The sequence below is a fragment of the Microcaecilia unicolor genome, chromosome 8, assembly GCF_901765095.1.
Source record: "Microcaecilia unicolor chromosome 8, aMicUni1.1, whole genome shotgun sequence".
NCBI lineage: Eukaryota > Metazoa > Chordata > Amphibia > Gymnophiona > Siphonopidae > Microcaecilia > Microcaecilia unicolor.
Window position 1 is genome coordinate 27,805,504 of NC_044038.1, and position 18,948 is coordinate 27,824,451.

General features: G+C 42.0%; 1 protein-coding gene across 2 annotated transcripts in view; it reads right to left on the minus strand.

Moving 5' to 3' along the window:
• Positions 1–16,430, minus strand: part of VWA3A (von Willebrand factor A domain containing 3A) — a 92,158-nt gene extending 75,728 nt beyond the window's left edge. For both annotated transcript variants that reach the window (XR_003943212.1, XM_030213162.1), the window contains exons 1-7: positions 16,350–16,430; positions 12,404–12,468; positions 11,847–11,973; positions 6,960–7,081; positions 6,806–6,883; positions 3,504–3,558; positions 938–1,036 (exon numbers count right to left, since the gene is read on the minus strand). Coding sequence is in view for 1 of the 2 variants with exons in the window: in XM_030213162.1 (XP_030069022.1) it covers positions 938–1,036; positions 3,504–3,558; positions 6,806–6,883; positions 6,960–7,081; positions 11,847–11,973; positions 12,404–12,444 (522 nt within the window). In the remaining variant the exon portion in view is untranslated. The remainder of the gene's footprint in view (positions 1–937; positions 1,037–3,503; positions 3,559–6,805; positions 6,884–6,959; positions 7,082–11,846; positions 11,974–12,403; positions 12,469–16,349) is intronic.
• Between the last annotated feature and the right edge of the window lie 2,518 nt (positions 16,431–18,948).

The following is an 18,948-nucleotide window of genomic DNA, read 5'->3' on the forward strand; positions in this document are numbered from 1 at the left end:
CAGAATATGGACATCTAACACTGCAATATGCCCATATGGCAAGGGGGAGTGACGTGAGCATGTTTTGGGCGGGTCTAGGGAGGGGCCAAAAGATGGACATCCAGCTAGAACTGCAGAACAGGAAGTTCAAAAAGATGTCCATGTTCAAAAAGATAGACATCTGTATTTAGACTTAGTATTTAGCACATCCAGGTTACAGAAAAGGTGCTCTGATTGGGCAGTTCTCCACTGAATGGAGATAAAAGAAGTCAATGTAGGTAATTTTCTGTCCATGGAGTGTTCACAATTAAAAAAAGTACAAAAAAAAACCACAAAAAAACAAACACCTAATAAACAAAAATTACAAAAAGATGGAGGGACTTCAATTGGCAACCTCTGGTTCTCTGCTCTGTCTCTCAGATGGCTCCTTTAACCATTAAGCTATTCCTCCATATGGACTTCTGTGTGGCCATTTTATAATACGGATGCTCCTCTGTTGCTCATGTCCCTCATTTTGCCCAGTTCATTAATTTGGACTTTTCACTTTATAAAATGGATGTTCATGCTGGATGTTTCCAGCACGTGGACGTTTTAGAAGAGGCTTTATCCTGTTCTAAAGTACATGTGAGATCGACGTCCATTTGTGACGTACTGACTGGAACATCCATATTCTGAGCTGGATGTCCTTTCTAAAATGCCTCTCTATATGTATCATATATGTAATTGTCAGCTTTTAGATCAGCTTGCTTGAAAGACTGTATTAATTTGATTTTATCTGCATCTTTAAAGATACATCAAAAAATTTGTGTTTGTTTAGACAATGAACATTAAGAAACATTAAGAAATTAGCAATTATTTTTTACATGTAACCTAAAATGGCTATTAAAGAGATTCAATCTTTTAAAGCCATTTTCACATGGATTTCAAATTCCAGTGTAAAGTTTAACTCACAAATTACCAAAATTTCTCTTTGAAAATCAAGTCTTCCAGGTCCAAAGTTTATATCCGAAGTGTCAACTAGAACACCAACTCTGTCTCCTTTAATCAGGCCAAAAATCTAAAAACAACAACAGTGTTACTGTTTTGTCACATCTATAAAGTGTTTAGTTATTATAAATGCATATAATACATAGGCTAATGTTTAATTCATCAATATATTTTCAACATGACCAAGACCGAGATTCTTAGCTTTCCCCCATTCTCTGTCTCTGTGGATAACAGTCTCATCAGCTTGTAACCTTGGGGTCATCTTCGACTCCTCTCTCTCCTTCTCTGGACATATTCAACAGACTGCTAAAACCTGTCATTTCTTTCTCTATAATATCACCAAAATTTGTCCTTTCCTTTCTGAGCACACTACCAGAACCCTTATCCATACTCTTACCACCTCTCACTTAGACTATTGCAACTTGCTTCTCACAGGTCTCCCACTAAGCCATCTCCCTCCCCTTCAATCTGTTCAAAATTCTGCTGCATGACTTATATTCCACCAGTGTCGCTATACTCATATTTGCCCTCTCCAAGTCACTTCATTGGCTCCCTATCTGTTTCCGCATACAGTTCAAACTCCTCTAACAAGTACATTCATTCTGCAGCTGTTCAGTACCTCTTCACTCTTACCTTTCCCTACACTCCTCCCCTGGATCTCCGTTCACTGGGTAAATCACTCTTAACTCCAGACTCTGTTCCTTTTATCTTGCTGCACCATATGCCTAGAATAGACTTCCTGAGCCGGTACGTCAAGCTCCATCTCTGGTCGTCTTCATATCTAGGCTAAAAGCCCACCTTTTTGATGCTGCTGTTAACTCCTAACCCTTACTCACTTGTTCAGTACCAATCAGGGGCGTAGCTACGTGGGGCCACGGGGGCACAGGCCCCCACAGATTATGCCCTGGCCCCCTCTGCATTCCCCCCCCCCCCCATCATCAGGTACCTTGTTTACTGGCGGGGTCCCCAATCCCTGCCAGCCGAAGAGTCTTCTTCAGCGCCGGTCGACTCCAGCGCCTTCGTTGTGTGATCATCTGTTTCTGATGCCTTACGTCCTGCACAGGGCTACATGCACGGTGCAGGACGTAAGGCGTCATAAACAGATGATCACACAATGAAGGCACTGGAGTCGACCGGCGCTGAAGACTCTTCGGCTGGCGGGGATTGGGGACCCCCGCCAGCAAACAAGGTACCTGATGCAGCAGGGGGTAGGCAGCGGTGGCAGCGGGGGGGATTGCAGTTGAGGAGGCAGGGGGGGTTGCGGTGGCGGGGGGTCCAAAGTGGTGGGGGGGGGGTCGGCGTCAGGGGGAGGCAGCTAAACAGGGAGGGAAGGCCCGAAGGGAGGCAATCTGCCGCTGCTGCGCTTTCATACAGAGGTGAGGCGCTGTGATTTGAATGCAGGTTCTGCCGCTGCTGTGCTTTCATACAGAGGTGAGGTGCTGTGATTTGAATGCAGGGGTGGAGACTGGGGACTGCGGTGTGGCAGCCTCGAGGGAGGGCGGTGGGGCCCCAGGGGTGGCCTTGCCCCGGGTCAGTCTCTCAGCGGCCCTGCTTCTTTATGTATCTTTAGTTGTATGTCTTAATGTATTTTTGGTGATTTATCTATTGTTTAACATTCAGCTCCTTAATGTATGGCCCAAAGTTCGGTGCCAAAAAGGTCTGTGCTAATCTAGTATTCCGTAAAAGGCGTACCCCTTTGAAAAATACTAGCTTAGTGTAGATATGACATTACTTTACTTTATAACATTGCACCTAACTTCTGAAAGCACCCCCTGATCTGACCATACTCCCATAGCTTTGATCCTTTTTTAGTTGCATGTTATGAAATTTTGGTGCACATGTTATCGAATAGCGACTATGGCAGGTGCATATGCAAACCAAATTGTTGCCAATTAACTTCAATTATCTACCCTGGGCACCCAAATTTGAGCAACCTATATAGAATCCGGGGACATATTCTTAATGTAGTTTAGTAAAAGGACCCTCGGTCCCTTCCACTTGACCTGGAGCCTATTATTAACACCAATATTCATTTAAGGATCAATTCAATAAAAGGCGCTAAATCTTAGGCACCAAGCACCAATTCTATAATGGCAATATTGCATGCAGTTGCTGTTATAAGACTACTAGTGTAAGTCCATATTTTGTTGCCCAAATGAGCACTTATGCCACGTCAATGGCTGCTGTAAATGCTCACGTCCAAATACTGGCAGTTCACATGCAACCGACAGTATTCTCTAACTTAGCATGTCCCTGATCCACCCATGCTCCTCCCATGTCTATGCCATTGAAATTAGGTGCAAAATTTATAGAGTTGCTGTATAAATCATTTATGCGTGTAACTACAAATTAATGCTAATTAGCTAATTTAGTTACATGAATAAATGTTCCCTAAGTATCCAACTGTGCACCCAATTTTTAGTTCCCTTTATAGAATTTGAGGGTCAGAGAACTTCAGTGTAAGCTGTTACCAAAATCTTCTATTTTAAAAGCATTATTGCTCAAATAAAAAGTCATTAGAGAAAAACAAACATTACCTTCCTGCTGTTTTTCTTAAGCCACTCAATTCGCTGGTGGTAACGTTCAATGGCACTAACAAAATGAAATGCAGAACTGAAGTTGACTAGATAAAGCAGTAACATTTAAATGCATTCTTTATACAGCTAGAATATAAAATTACAATTTATAGAGGGCTGACTGACAAAGATTAGATATAACATTGTTGCTTGTACACATGTTGGGTCTGATTTTCTCAGAAGGGGTGATCCACCTAAGTGGATGAACACTTACTCCCACGAAAAAAAACAAACTGTCAAAGGGAAGTGGGAAGTGAACCAATGACTCCAGAGAAACGGGATACCAGTATAAAATGAAGTACTTCATTTTATACTGGTATCCCGTTTCTCTGGAGTCATTGGTCCATTCCCCACTTCCCTTTGACAGAGGGTCTGATTTTCTAACAGAATACCTATGTGAAAAGTGCAAAGAAGTGCCTATCTTATAAAGGCCAATGAACAACTTACTTGGCCAATGTATATTAATTCTCATAGATCCAATATAGCAACAATCACCATAAAATGCAAGTGGTCTATGTATTCACCAAAGAATGAAATGGTTTTATTTTCATGAAGACCTCAACTGGGTTATTTCATGGAACAGTATATTTATAGTCCATTGAAGTAATAACCCCAAATCATCTCTGGTCTTCCTTTTATATATATATTTTTTTTCACTTATCTTTCTGAACTTCTTTGAAACATTTGATTCTTTGAATGGTGAATATATAGACCACTTGCATTTTATGGTATCTTATAAAGACAACATATGCATTTGGTCACAAAAAAACAAAGAAGAGCGCTGAGTGCTATTCTGAAAACGGTGCTCCGAGTTGGGCGCTGTTTATCGAATAGTGCTTAGCACCGGGATCTGTGCCCAAAACCAACTGAAACCCGGTATAAATTCTTATGCCTAAATTAAGCACTGATCTCCCACATTTTAGAATACTGTGTAACATAATAACATAGTAAACTAGTAAAAAAGGCCAGTTTCTGACACAAATGAAACGGGCGCTAGCAAGGTTTTCCTCGGAGTGTGTATGTTTCAGAGAGTGTGTGTGAGAGTGACTGTGTGAGAGAGAGTGAATGTGCGAGTGTGTGTGACAGAAAGAGTGAGTGTGGGTGCGAGTGTGTCTGTGAGAGAGAGTGTGTGTGTGTGAGAATGAGAGTGTGTGCAAGTGCGTATGTGAGACACAGTGTGAGAGAGAGAGAGAGAGTGTGTGTTTCACACATATATAGTGTGTGCGAGAGTGAGAGTGTGTGTGAGACACAGACTCTCTGTGAGACCGAGTGTATGAGACCAAGAGAGTGTGTGAGTGACTGTGTGACACATAGAGAGTGAATGTGATACAGTGTGAGACATAGAGTGTGTGAGATGAGAGAGAGAGAGAGTGTGTGTGTGACAGAGATACCTCCCCCCCCCTCTCTGGTGTCAGGCCCGCCCTCCCTTCCTCCCTCTCTCTGGTGTCTGAGCGTTACTGTGCAGGACGCTGAGCTCTGGCTGTGCTTCAAGGAACTGACCAATCCTATTTAATAGAATGCACCTCCAACATTCTGAAGCCGAGAAACCTCATGTGGTTGGTCACTTCTGCTTGTGACGAACCCGGAAGTATGTGATGTCAATTCAGGAGATGGATACAGAGAGCAGGAATGCCTCAGCCATGCAGTCAGCTTCAGAATGTTGGAGGTGCATTTTATTATATAGGATGACGGCAGATAAAGACCTGTATGGTCCATCTAGTCTGCCCAACAAGATAAACTCAATTATATGGTATGCGATACTTTATTATGTATACCTGAGTTTGATTTGTCCTTGCCTTTCTCAGGGCACAGACCGTAGAAGTCTGCCCAGTACTATTCTTATACTAAGTTCTGAAGCTAACGTCGAAGCCCCTTAAAATTTACACTCCAGCCCATCCCTTTCTATTCAGTCACAATCAGGGCATAGACCGTAGAAGTCTGCCCAGCTCCCATTTTGTTTCCCAATTACCGGTGTCGCCACCCAATCTCCGCTAAGAATCCACGGAACTATTCCTTCTAAACAGGATTCCTTTGTGTTTATCCCACGCATGTTTGAATTCCATTACCGTTTTCATCTCCAACACCTCCCACCATCTTTTCAGTTGCACGCATCTTTACAGAATAGTGCCTAGCAAGATGTGCACGTAAATTCAAATTGTTGCCAATGAGTGCCAATAATTGATTGATAAATTGCCGTGATACTCATGCGCAAAGGGCTAGATTCTATATATGGCACCTGAAAATTCCGCACGGGGAAAAAAAATACACCTAAGCATATTCTCTAAAGTGCACCTAAATTTTATAGAATGGGCTTAAATTTCTGCGTGCTATAGAATACAATGAGCATCTCTCCATGTGACCAAATTTAGTCGCAACCATTTACCCCACGTTTAACTTGGTGTAAATCACGATACCTAAATTAGGAGCACAGCGGGTGTATTCTATAATGTCACGCATAGATTTTAGAAATGCCCACGCCTCATCCATGGCCATACCCCCTTTTCAACTATGTGAATTAGAATTTATGCATACTATACATTACAGAATACGCTTAGAGAGTTGTACACATAAATCTTAATTTATGCCAATTAGTGCTAATTGCTTGTAAACATCCAATTGACAGTGCTGATTAGCTAGTTAATTAAGTTATAACACCCACTTCCTCATCAATCAGGCAGTGAGAAAATACATTTAATTAATATACAGAGTGTTTTTCAAAAAACTTTTTGTATATATGAAATACTAATCTTAAATTAATTTGGAGTATTGTCGCATGGGACATAAATATTTCACATATACTAAAAGTATTTTGAAAAACACTCTAAATGTGTTAAATTTGGTATATTAGTTAAATGTATTTTCTCACTGCCTAATTGATGAAGAGGTGGGTGTTGTAAATCTTGCGGTTTGAACTAGATACCGGCAAGTTACACCGCTGAGATCGGCAGGGGTTAACATTACTTACTGTGGGACAGTTGCTATAATTATTGACATGTTAATTAAATATAGTTTCAAGTGTGTATATCTTAGAAGGCTATTTTAAGAACACTGTATCAAATATGTTAATGGATCACTTAATATCGTATCTCACGATATTTTATTTCATATACATAAAACTGCAATGAAGTAAGTTTTAGAAGAGGATAGTTTTACCTACATTTACATTTCAAAGAGTTTTTGAATGGAAAAATTATAAAATATAGATTTCTATCAAAAATGTATCTTCTAGTCTAGTGGCTTTAGGGAGGCATAATTATACTTACTGATATAATCTCGATTCAAAATCATTAATTGTTTCTGAAGCAAACTCAATATGTTTTGTGGCTTTGTCATCTGTGCCCCTAAAAGAAACACATGGACACTTAGAATTCATAACCTACATAAACATAACTGACCAAAAATGTATTTTATACTCACGTGACAATATCCCCCAGATTTATTAAATCTTCTATCGTTAATTTCATGGATTGTAAACTGTACTTATTTAGCCATTCCTCTGATGTTTGTGTTTCATGAGATTGTGCTTTTCCTTGCACTCTCTGTGCATTAAAAAAAAAAAGATATAGAAAAATCCGAGGTAAATAAAACTCCAAGTGCAACTTGTAATTTCAGTTCTTCTCCTTTAGAAATTTTCCCTACCTCAGGGGGTCTTTTACTTAGGCGTGCTGGTGTTGTTAGCGTGCATTAAAAACAAGCGCGCGCGTAGACGCCCATAGGAATACATTGGCATCTTTAGTGTTTAGTGCTCGCCTAATTTTAACACGTGCTAAAAACGCCAGCGCGCCTAAGTAAAAGTCCCCCTCAGTTTTCCATTTACTTCTTAGTCCTAGAGAAATCCTTTCCTAAGGCAACTGTCATTAGGGAGCTGGTTGAAATATCAGCTGAGTGTTTATATGCCGAAATAACTGTCTCTTGCACTTGGACCCTTCTTACACTCAATGACAAAACTTCTACCCCTTGTATGTTACCTTTCAGTTCTCTAATTTTGAAGCTTTCACTTGGAGAGGACAGCACTGCGGTAAGCATAAAGGCCTAGTATGTACTGAAAATTTACACAGCTCCACAATGCTGTTAAACCTCCTACACTGTATCCTTGAGCAGTATGTCTCCGACAATGGTGTCCACTAATTTCATTTTCCTCTCCTTCCCTAAAGACCTGACAAGTCTCTGCTCTTTTACCACCACATCACTGCTTTGATAACAGTATTTAGACAAAGAACAGAGAAAAGAAGAATCTGGAGAAAAGGGCTTAGAGGATATTATGAACTGAGGATGGCTGAGAAGTTTACAGAAGCTAAACCCTGTACTGCTCTCACCTGCCAGCAGGTAATCAGACACTCCCTCCCCTTCCTCCCAGAAAGCCAGGAAACCCAAGTTATTACTAGGAGGCCAACCCTAGATGTACTGTCTTAATGAACATTTAAAATGTAAAAAAAAATGCAGCCCGTATTGTATGTTCATGTAACAGAAGTATTTACTTAACTATTACTTAACATACCACTATGAGGACCTGTTCATTTTCCTGACATTCCTTTTTCAATTTCTCCATTTTTCCTTAGAAGTTGCCTCTCCTTCTTTATCTTCCAGTAACAGAAACATTTAGGGACATGTTTATTAAATGTTAGCTCACACTATGCTGCTGTGACCAGGTTACTCCTATACAGTACAATTTTTCTAGCAAAAAAGGTGCCGGTACTCAAATGCCAGGCCACCCTTTAGGGGTGGGGTCATCACTGAGGGACTCACTACACAATAGCCAGACCCCTGCAACCAGTCATAGAACCTACGAAAAGGCAGAATTGGTGTCTTGAGCCTGAGCTCTTTCATTAAAACTTGTGGTCCATGGGTCAGTTTTAGCAGACACTGGAAAAGGTGCCGGTACTCAGTACCCCCCAAATACCCCCTCAAAAAAAGCCCTGCTCCTATAGGGGTGACAGCAAATAATGCACGCTATTACGCGTAGCATGCACTAATGTTTAACAAACATGCTCCATAATGCACTGACCTATCCAATTCCTGTATTACCTGACACAGTCAAGCATTAGCAGCTGAAAACTAAAAACTATCAGAAAGCAGTAGGTACTCTGTGGCTTGATATAAAAAAAATCTATCGTCCATAACTCCTGGCTGTTTTATAGCTTTTCCTAATCCACAAAGAGCAAGTCATATGTCACTGCTACTGCAATCTGACAATAAAGAATACATAAGGAATTACTTACAAAATTATTATTTGCTTACTGTGTTCCTTTGCAGAAATCACCTTAATAAAAGATATGCAGAAATTCTCCTCTAACATTTGTGTAAACACCATCTACGTAGCTATCAAATCAGACCTTGGTACTATTGTGCTGATCCATTTTTAAGAATGCCCTGTGGGGAACCCCACCAGTATGTATAATGTAAATATAGCGAACATAGCTGAAGGGTGGACTCAGTATTTTTAAAAATCTGACTAAAACAAGTAGCACACATCTTTCAATCCAAAAAACCTGAAAATTTAATTTGGACTAGATTCTATATAATCATGCCTAAAAAAATTCAGTGTCGAAACAAAATACGCCTAGGCATATTCTATAACGTACGCATACATCACAGAATAAGCATAAATTTCCACACAGTTTATAGAATACACAGAGTGCCCGTGCGCATGACTAAATTTAGTCGCAGGCAGATACATCAAGTAAAACTCATCGAAGAGGAGTTTTCTGCAAAAAGGGAGCTGAATGAGGCGCTGCTTGGTTGCCAAATCTGCTGTTCAATGATAAAGCCTTTAACAGCCAGCGGGAGGAGACCGCCAACGCCACTTGTTTGGCCGAGGCATGCACCAAATCATAAAGGGAGTCTGCCAAAAAGGAAAGGCCCGACTCCTTGTGGAGCAAAGAAACCTCGAAGGCAGTACCCGAATCCTGCTCCTATTCTAGAGCCTGTTGTAACCAAATAAGGCATGCTCTGGCAGCATAAGAGCTACAAATAGAAGGCTGAAGAGCTAACACCTCAAACGCACGTTTCAACAAAGCCTCTAGATGCTGATTCTGATGGTCCTTCAACGCCACCCCACTCTCCACCGGTAGGGTGGTCTTCTTAGTCCACAGCCTTTCACTAAGGAATCCACCTTAGGCAGGGAAAGCTTTTCCCCCGGGTACATGCTAACTGCATATTAGAGAAACATCACCCTGGCCATTTTCAGGCTCCCATCAGGTTCGGCCCACTGGGCTGTAATGAGATCCTGAATGGCTTCATTTACAGGAAAAGCCTTAGAGGGCCGCCTCGTGCTAGCCATCTTAGGATTCACTGCTGCTGCAGCTTGTACCTACTACTACTTAGTATTTCTATAGCGCTACAAGGCGTACGCAGCGCTGCACAAACATAGAAGACAGTCCCTGCTCAAAGAGCTTACAATCTAATAGACACCTCCAGGTCTGCAATGTTCAAGGTCTCCTAGGCGCTGGAAATAAGCGCAGGCAATTCCTCGCGATGAAAAAGGTGCACCGCAGAAGGGTCATCCGGCTCCTAATAGAGCAATTCCCCGTCCTCCAGCTCATCCACCCTAGATGGGCGTAAGGACTCCCCAGCAAAGGTAGCTAGTGAGTGGGGGGCAGATCCAAAGCCAAACCACCCCACTTCAGATATGGAGGCCAACCGCCTCCTCTTTGGAGCTCGATCCTCTACGGAGGGTAGTAAAACCTGCCCCAAGTCCCCAGAGGGAGAAGGTATAGGCAGAGGCTTAGGCGAGGTCCTCTTCAACAAATAAGCCTGGTGTAGGAGGACAAACTCTAGAGAAAACGATTCAGAAGAGCCTGCAGGCGCTGACAGCAGCCCCTATCGAACAGCAGGGACCCCTAGAGAAAGAAGAGCTACAATCCGCTCCAGGTCACGTCTCTGAAACCGCCATCATCTGACTGGAGGGAACTGCGTCGGCCGGTGCTTCCAAAATGGTGCATGCCCCCGCAGCTTCTGAGCGGGAAACAAACTGTTCAGGAGAGAAAGAAGCGCTCTCAGCTGCTGTTGCCTCAGAACATCCTGACAAAGTCCCACTGGGTATTTCCGTTTACCGCAGCGGAAACGCTTTTTTACCGTCTCTGACACCATGTGCACCGTGCTCCCTCCCACTGCTGAAAACAAAAACAGCCAGGGAAGGCACTTACTCACATGGGAAGAAGCAGCAAATCAGAGGCAGCAGCAGCTTCCCCCAGCGAAAAGCCTGTCATTCTCCTTTGCCTTTTTTTTTTTTTAACAATAGGAGAAAACAAAGCCGGTCTTTTTATTTATTTATTTGAGGAAGGCTTAAAGACCTGCACAGTACAAACAGACTGGGAGGCAGGGGACCAGGGACCCAAGTATGCCTTTAAAGCTGGCTCCGACTGGCCAAACGCCTCCAAAACCTCAACTGGCCAAAGCAGCCCAGGAGGAGTCCCACAACAGAAGAATCCAGGAGCTGATAAAAAGCCGTCCACCACCTGCTGGAGACAGAGATATACTGAATGAAGAAGGAGCTGGCCTGGTACCACTGCCTTCAGTTTGGTAATCTCTATGTCCACCTGCTGGTTCATGGACACAGCCCATCTGTTTCTGGACTCATCTGTTGCAGAGACTAAGGAAACACATTTATAGGAGCTTTTACTTATTCATTTACATTCTCTTCCACTGGTGTCTATGTGAGCATGGTGCCTCTCTTCCTTTGGCCGTATTTGTATATATCAATGACAATTTTATTGAAAAAATATTTCCACAGGTAAAGCTTTACTTTTATGCAGGGAAAGGGCCTTTAAAACTAACCTCTATGCTTTAGGCCAAATATAAGACTGTAAGGAAAAGCAATGAACAAAACAGATAAGATGCTATTTTGAAGAGGTTGGTTTTTGTAACAGTTTTATGGAATTTCAATGGGCAACATATAACCCGAGTGTTCTCTAGATGTCACTGTTCCCATTGTTTTTACAGGAACAAAGCAGCTTTATTTCCCATGCAATAGAAAAGGATGTCATTTCATCTTTCTCTGGATTTTCATTACCGCTCTGAAGTCAATATATAAAATGAAATGACAGAATCAAAAACCACAAGCACTGTAAAGAACTGTTTATATTTATGACTACATACTATACTCTCATAAAAACGGGGGAAATATTCAAAAGGATTCTCTGTAGGCAAAGGGATTTTTAAAGGGGAACTTGATTTGTAAGCCTGCAAGTAAAGGAAGAATGGACCTATAAACACCATGGGGAGTCTGAAAATTGGCCTCCGTGTGACATATTCCACATATATACAGATATTCTGATGTTACTGCATGATGAGTTCACATTTTACCAGCAGATCTCTCGTCTGGTTGACATGGGTAACCAATAACCCATTGTCGGTTTCTAAATCTGTAAGTGTCACGTCTTGCCAGGAGGGTCGGACTCTCAGAGGAACTGAAGGTGATACTGGATCTGAACTGCAAAATAAGAAGGATTCCTCTAAAAATGTAGTAACTTTAAAAACTAAAAATGCATCATTGTTATTACATCATCACTAGGCTTCCTGTAAAACCTTTATAGCCTCATTTACTAAAGGTGCATTAATTCAGATTAAAGAATGTTATATAAATGTAAGCCCTATTATTCTCAGAGGGATCTATTTACTAACTATACAGTTAACTCAAATTAATGTGCATTTACTCGGGATACTATTAAGGCCCTAAATTTGTCATCACTAACTACCCACATATATTTGCTTGGTAGCAGTGGGAGTCAAACGTCCACCAACATAATAAAAAAACACCTTAAGCAAGCCCTAGGTCACATTAGCCTAGAACTAGCTCTTGAGAAACAGTGCTCTGTGTAATATATTTGTACATCTACACTTGAATTCTCCTAAATTCTCACCAGACTCTTTTGAAAAGCTGATCATCCGGAACCTGAGCCATCTTTTGTTGGGTGCAGATCTTTTACTAAAAGAAAATGGTGTAAAAATAAACAAGAGGTAAAATTATGATACGATATATTTTTATAGAGGCTGATATTCAAAAGATTTCACCAAGCTAAGGGGGTGGTTATTAAGGTGCATTACGACCATAGTATACATTATCTGGCACTTAATACACGTTATAGGGCAAATAATATGCTTTATAATTAACCTGCATTATGGTAATAAATTACTAATGGATACCTAGTAACATGCAAAGCATGCAAAAGCAAGCAAAACACTTCATTACTATGTATACTGGATAACGGAACTTGTGGTGAACAGCGCAAGCAGCGTTACTCCTAGAAAAATAACAGTAGTTAAAAGCTGGCATTATTTTTTCTAGGTGGGAGAAAAAGGGGCATTCAGGGAGGACAAGGCCATAGTAGAGAGACTAAATGAATTCTTTGCTTCAGTCTTTACCATGTAAGAGATCTATCTGTACCAGAAATGGTTTCAAGGGTGATGATGCGGAGGAACTGAGAGAAATCTTGGGGAACCTGGACAACGTACTGAGTCAAACTAAAAATCACCTGGACCAGATGGCACACACCCCAGGGTACTGAAAGAACTCAAACATGAAAGGTTTGGACAAATTCCTAAAGGAAAAGTCCATAGTCTGTTATTGAGATAGACATGGGGGATGCCACTGCTTGCCCTGGGATTAGTAGCATGAAATGTTGCTTCTAATTGGGTTTCTGCCAGGGACATGTGACCTGGATTGGCCACTGTTGGAAGCAGGATACTGGGCTAGATGGACCATTGGTCTGACCCAGTATGTCTCTGTGGATAACACTCTCATCAGCTCATAACCTTGGGGTCATCTTTGACTCCTCTCTCTCCTTCTCTGCACATATTTAACAGACTGCTAAAACCTATAATTTCTTTCTCTATATCATCAACAAAATTCATCTTTTCCTTTCTGAGCACACTACCAGAACTCTTATCACCTCTTGCTTAGACTATTGCAACTTGCTTCTCATACATCTCCTACTTAGCCATCTCTCTCCTCTTCAATCTGTTCAAAATTCTGCCACATGACTTATATTCTACCAGTGTCGCTATGCTCATATTAGCCTTCTCAAGTCACTTCAATGGCTCCCTATCCGTTTTCATATACAGTTCAAACTCCTCTTATTGACTTACAAGTGCATTCACTCTGCAGCTCCTCAGTACCTCTCCACTCTTATCTGTCCCTACACTCCTCCCCGGGAACTCCGTTCACTGAGTAAATCTCTCTTATCTGCACCCTTCTCCTCCACCGCTAACTCCAGACTCTGTTCCTTTTACCTTACTGTACCATATGCTTGGAATAGACTTCCTGAGCCAGTACGTCAAGCTCCATCTCTGGCCGTCTTCAAATTTACTACTACTACTACTACTACTACTATTTAGCATTTCTATAGCGCTACAAAGCATACGCAGCGCTGCACAAACATAGAAGAAAGACAGTCCCTGCTCAAAGAGCTTGCAATCTAATAGACAAAAAATAAATAAAGTAAGCAAATCAAATCAATTAATGTGAACGGGAAGGAAGAGAGGAGGGTAGGTGGAGGCGAGTGGTTACAAGTGGTTACGAGTCAAAAGCAATGTTAAAGAGGTGGGCTTTCAGTCTAGATTTAAAGGTGGCCAAGGATGGGGCAAGACGTAGGGGCTCAGGAAGTTTATTCCAGGCGTAGGGTGCAGCGAGACAGAAGGCGCGAAGTCTGGAGTTGGCAGTAGTGGAGAAGGGAACAGATAAGAAGGATTTATCCATGGAGCAGAGTGCACGGGAAGGGGTGTAGGGAAGGACGAGTGTGGAGAGATACTGGGGAGCAGCAGAGTGAGTACATTTACTAGACTAAAGCCCACCTTTTTGATACTGCTTTTAACACCTAACCCTTACCCACTCGTTCAATATTCATGTTTTATCATTCCCACCTTAGTAATTCCCTTATCTCTTGTCTTGTTTGCCTGTCTTAATTAGATTGTAAGTTCTGTCGAGCAGGGACTGTCTCTTTATGTCCAGTGTACAGCGCTACGTACATCTAGTAGCGCTATAGAAATGATAAGTAGTAGTAGTAAGAAGGCCAGGGATCTGTTCCACTGGAGACCAGAGTGGTTCAAGGGGGTCTGTGCCTGGATGATGGGGGAAGTAGGACAATACCAAGCACTCATGCATGTCGAGACAATGAGTAAATCCACACGACTGATGTCACCATAGTTGACCCTGCCCTAGCACTAGATGCAAAAGGTACATTGAGCACAGTGCCACAGTGAAAGCTGACATCCAGTGTATAGCAGCACATGCACAAAACTGACACAGCACACTAAGCAATACTGATCACTCTCTAGGTTTCCCTCTGCATCGTATCTCACATCACTACCAGGGACATGTTTAGAAAAGGCCACATATCCAATGTACTGCCTGTCCACAAGGCACATTTGTCTCTGAAGGTGTGTTTAGCAATATTTTACCCTTCTTTATCTAAGGCCTCTGCAGCACTCTCTCAATCCACACATCATGAGTGCCCTGGGGATATATTTCATTTTAAGTGAGTGTTCAAAACATAGCAAACACTACCTTGTCCCTGAAATGTACTTATCCCCGTGCTGGCCAGATAGCACCTGAACAGCAACCTATAAACAAATGCAAAAAGATGACATCTCATCCTGGAAACATGATTCAAACATCTGCCTTTCTTGTTTATTTCCACAGACCAACAGCAAGCCTTGACACTATCTATTTAAAAAGACTCAAAACTCAAAAGTAAAGGTTAAGAATTTTGACTGGAATATTTATAAGAAAATAAAATGCAAAAATGCACTTACTTGTCAGACTGACTTCATGCTGTGCATCTCAGGATGCTGTTTGTCAGGCAATGCCATTTTGGAAGATGGCAGCGCAAGGGCAGGAGCAAGTGCACATTGCTCTTGCCTCCCATCTTCCAGGTAGGTGTGTGGGGGCGGGGAGGAATCCACTAGGATACCACTGAGTCAATGTTGTGGGGGGGGGGGGGGGAGAAGGAGGAGGCCACTAACAACCTTTTGGGGTGTGTTGGGGTGGGGGGAGGTGGTCTGGGAGAGCACCTGAATTTTTTTTTTCTAACCTCCCTTCCTGTCAGCGTGGGAGCCGATCCCCGCTTAAGCATTGCCAGAAGGAAGACCTTTTGCAGCAAATAGCTGCATATTACTGCTGTGTGTACTGCTTTTCTGACAGTGCATGCTTTTTTAACACAGCAAAAATTTGCATACCATTTGCTTAGTGTATTGGGGAGCTAAAAGTTTATTAGGAAGCTGTGCCCTAACAAAAGTAAGATTTATGTCAAGCTGTACACTTCATAAAGTTAGTTAATAAATAGCAATAAATAAATTAGTACCAGTGCACAGTATAAATGCAAACATAATACTGTAAAAGTAGAAGTAAAAGAGAAAAAAAGTGACATTTAAATAAATGAACTGTTTGAATGTCACAGGGGCGCCTTACTGTCAATGAAGTATTGCATTTACACTAATCACTTAAGGATTTAAAGCCAAGCCCTTCAGCACTCTTCCCCCCACCCCATCCATTCTAAGGTCTCCACGTTTTTGAAACATTAAAAACGATATTAACATTTTCCCACTTCGTCACATTAAAAAACAAAATGCATTCGAATGCACTCTGGGAGAGATGCACCAAGCATTTCCCTCACTGCTATAAAAAGGGCAACCAAACAAACCCAATTAATACTTCAGCCCCAGATGAGCTGCAGCAAATCAAAAAGTCAAAGCCGTTTCTCCAGCCCCCGCCCAAGGGAAGCATTTAAAATCCGAGCCCCTCTATTATAAACATCCCCGCCCCCAAAGATCACCCCGGGGGAGCCGTGAAGCCTCCCGGTCGGAACCTACCGTTTAATGTCATCCACTACCTTCCTGTTGACTAAAACTCTTCTCTGCGTCCCAGTCGCGCGAGCAGCCCAAGGTCTGTCTGTTGCTCCGTATCCATTAGCAACGGAATGAACCATTACAGCTCGTTGCACTTTCTTTCACTGTTTACAAAAATAAAGCCCGCCAACCAAAAAATTGTGCTTGTAAAACTTTGTTTACATCTCGGCTAAAAGTCACATATAAATAAGTAGGGAACCTCGCTTTTAATTTGGTCCTCTTATGGCTCTGGGGCGCTCATGGTACAGCCCGTTTCCGGGCTCGTGAAGGTAAAGAAGGAAGAAGAAGAAGAAGAAGAAGGAGGTGGAAAGTTAGCTTAGCTCGTGTGTGAATACTTCAGCTGGTAGTGTGTGGGAGCATAGTCAAAGAGTAGGGCTAGGTATGAGAATAAGGGAAGAAATTTTGATGAAAAGGTGGGATAGTACATAAGTAATGCCACACTGGGAAAAGACCAAGGGTCCATCGAGCCCAGCATCCTGTCCACGACAGCGGCCAATCCAGGCCAAGGGCACCTGGCAAGCTTCCCAAACGTACAAACATTCTATACATGTTATTCCTGGAATTGTGGATTTTTCCCGTCCATTTAGTAGCAGTTTATGGACTTGTCATTTAGGAACCTGTCAAACCCCTTTTTAAACTCTGCCAAGCTAACCGCCTTCACCACATTCTCGGGCAACGAATTCCAGAGTTTAATTAAGCATTGGGTGAAGAAAAAATTTTCTCCGATTTGTTTTAAATTTACTACACTGTAGTTTCATCGCATGCCCCCTAGTATTTTTGGAAAGCGTGAACTGACAGGGAAATAATTAGGGAATCTGGAGGTTTCTTTAGGAGAGAAGTATATTTTCAAGATTAAGATAGTAAGATCTTCCCCATTGTGATATGAAAAGAAACAAGAAGTAGATTACAGTCAGACTAGTACTGAAGATATATGACCGTTGTTTGTGATAATTTAATCCACTTTAGCAATAAGGCTTCATTACTGAAGTGGGGGTTAAGGGGAAAAATGTTTGCTGACATGATTTTGAGAAAAAATTAGAGCAAAGGATTTCTTAATACATAAAGGTTATCAGAACCAGAGCAAAAGCTGTTGGAGTTGCTTATAAACAGCATGTACCTGCTATATTTAAAAAAAAAAAAACACCTACCAGTATTTATTACCAAGGTGGTTAGATTGAAAACAGGGGACAGCATCATGGCAACTAGTTCATTATATGGGCTGAAGCCAGTAGGCGGAGCTTGATGACATTTTAGTTCAGTCAGATCCGTAGCAAAAGATTATTAGAAATGGACTGTTCTAGGCAAAGTATAGTGTAGTTTAAACAGCCAGCATAAACCATCCCCAATAGACTCTGGTGGTACCTTGAATAGAGGTTCATAATACGGCCAGCCTCTACATCTTGCATTTAAGTTAGCACTGTAGTTTCATTATTTCTTCTCTCTTTGGCACATTTTCCAGTTCCCTTCTGGAAGTTTTGATTATGCAATTAGGCCCTAGCTCCTAATTGGTAGTGCTGTAATTCAGCACGCTTCAATAGCTGCTGATGTGGTGGTTCAGCTGTACAGTGTTTCATTACAATTTTTTCTACCAACAGAATATGCAATATTTTCCTTATACGGTTGATTCTGTCTGTAGGCACTTTTGTACCTCACTGTCTCTTGAGGTCAGGGCCGGTCTTAGCAAGTGCGGGGCCCTGTGCAGACCAATTTGATGGGGCTCCACCCCATTGGTAAGATTATGCCATTTTTAGAATGTTACATACACAACCCCCCCCCCTTGCTAAGTGATAGAGAGCTCTCTTCATGGAGAACTCTGTGACCATTCTTGCTGTGAGGTAGTTGCTTCCTTTGCGGTGTAGCATTCCTGCACACCGTGTGAGATTTTGAAGCCATGGGAGAGAAGGGTTAGGGGATTTGTTGGTTCTTATTTTATTTGTTAGTTCTTTCTGCTTGTTATGTTTATACTGACCCTGGGAGGGACTGCAGAGCTAACTTATAGGCTCCGCCAGAATGCTGTAGTTCTTGTTCTCCACATACCTGCTGGTAGGAATGCATAACCCATCTGTCTAGGCCATTCTGGAGGGATTGAAGGAAAGCAAATTAGCAGGTAAGGTCTAATTTCTCCATAAAGTTTGAATATAAATATTGAAATGTAAGCATAAACTCCAAAATTGCTTGAGGTGAAGCAACTTCCAACACCTACACAAGACAACCTAATCACTCCCATTACATATATTCTTCCATTGATCTCAATTTTTCAAATTAAGAAAAAAAAGGGTGGCTCAGATTTACATAATTTCAAATAATATTTAGGAAATGTTTAGTGGTGCAGTCAAGTGGTGTTCAGTGTTGTCACTGTTGAACACAAAGGGGCTCATTTTCAAAAGAGAGAAACGTCTAAAAAGTGGCATAAAGCAGCATTTGCAGTGGCGTAGCGGTCCACCCCGGGTGTCAGCTCAGGGGGGGGGGGGGTACTCCCTGTCAGCTCCCCCCCTCGGCGCATCGACACTGCCCCCCACTACCAGCTCCCGCACCCTACCTTTAAAAAGAATATTGGAATCCG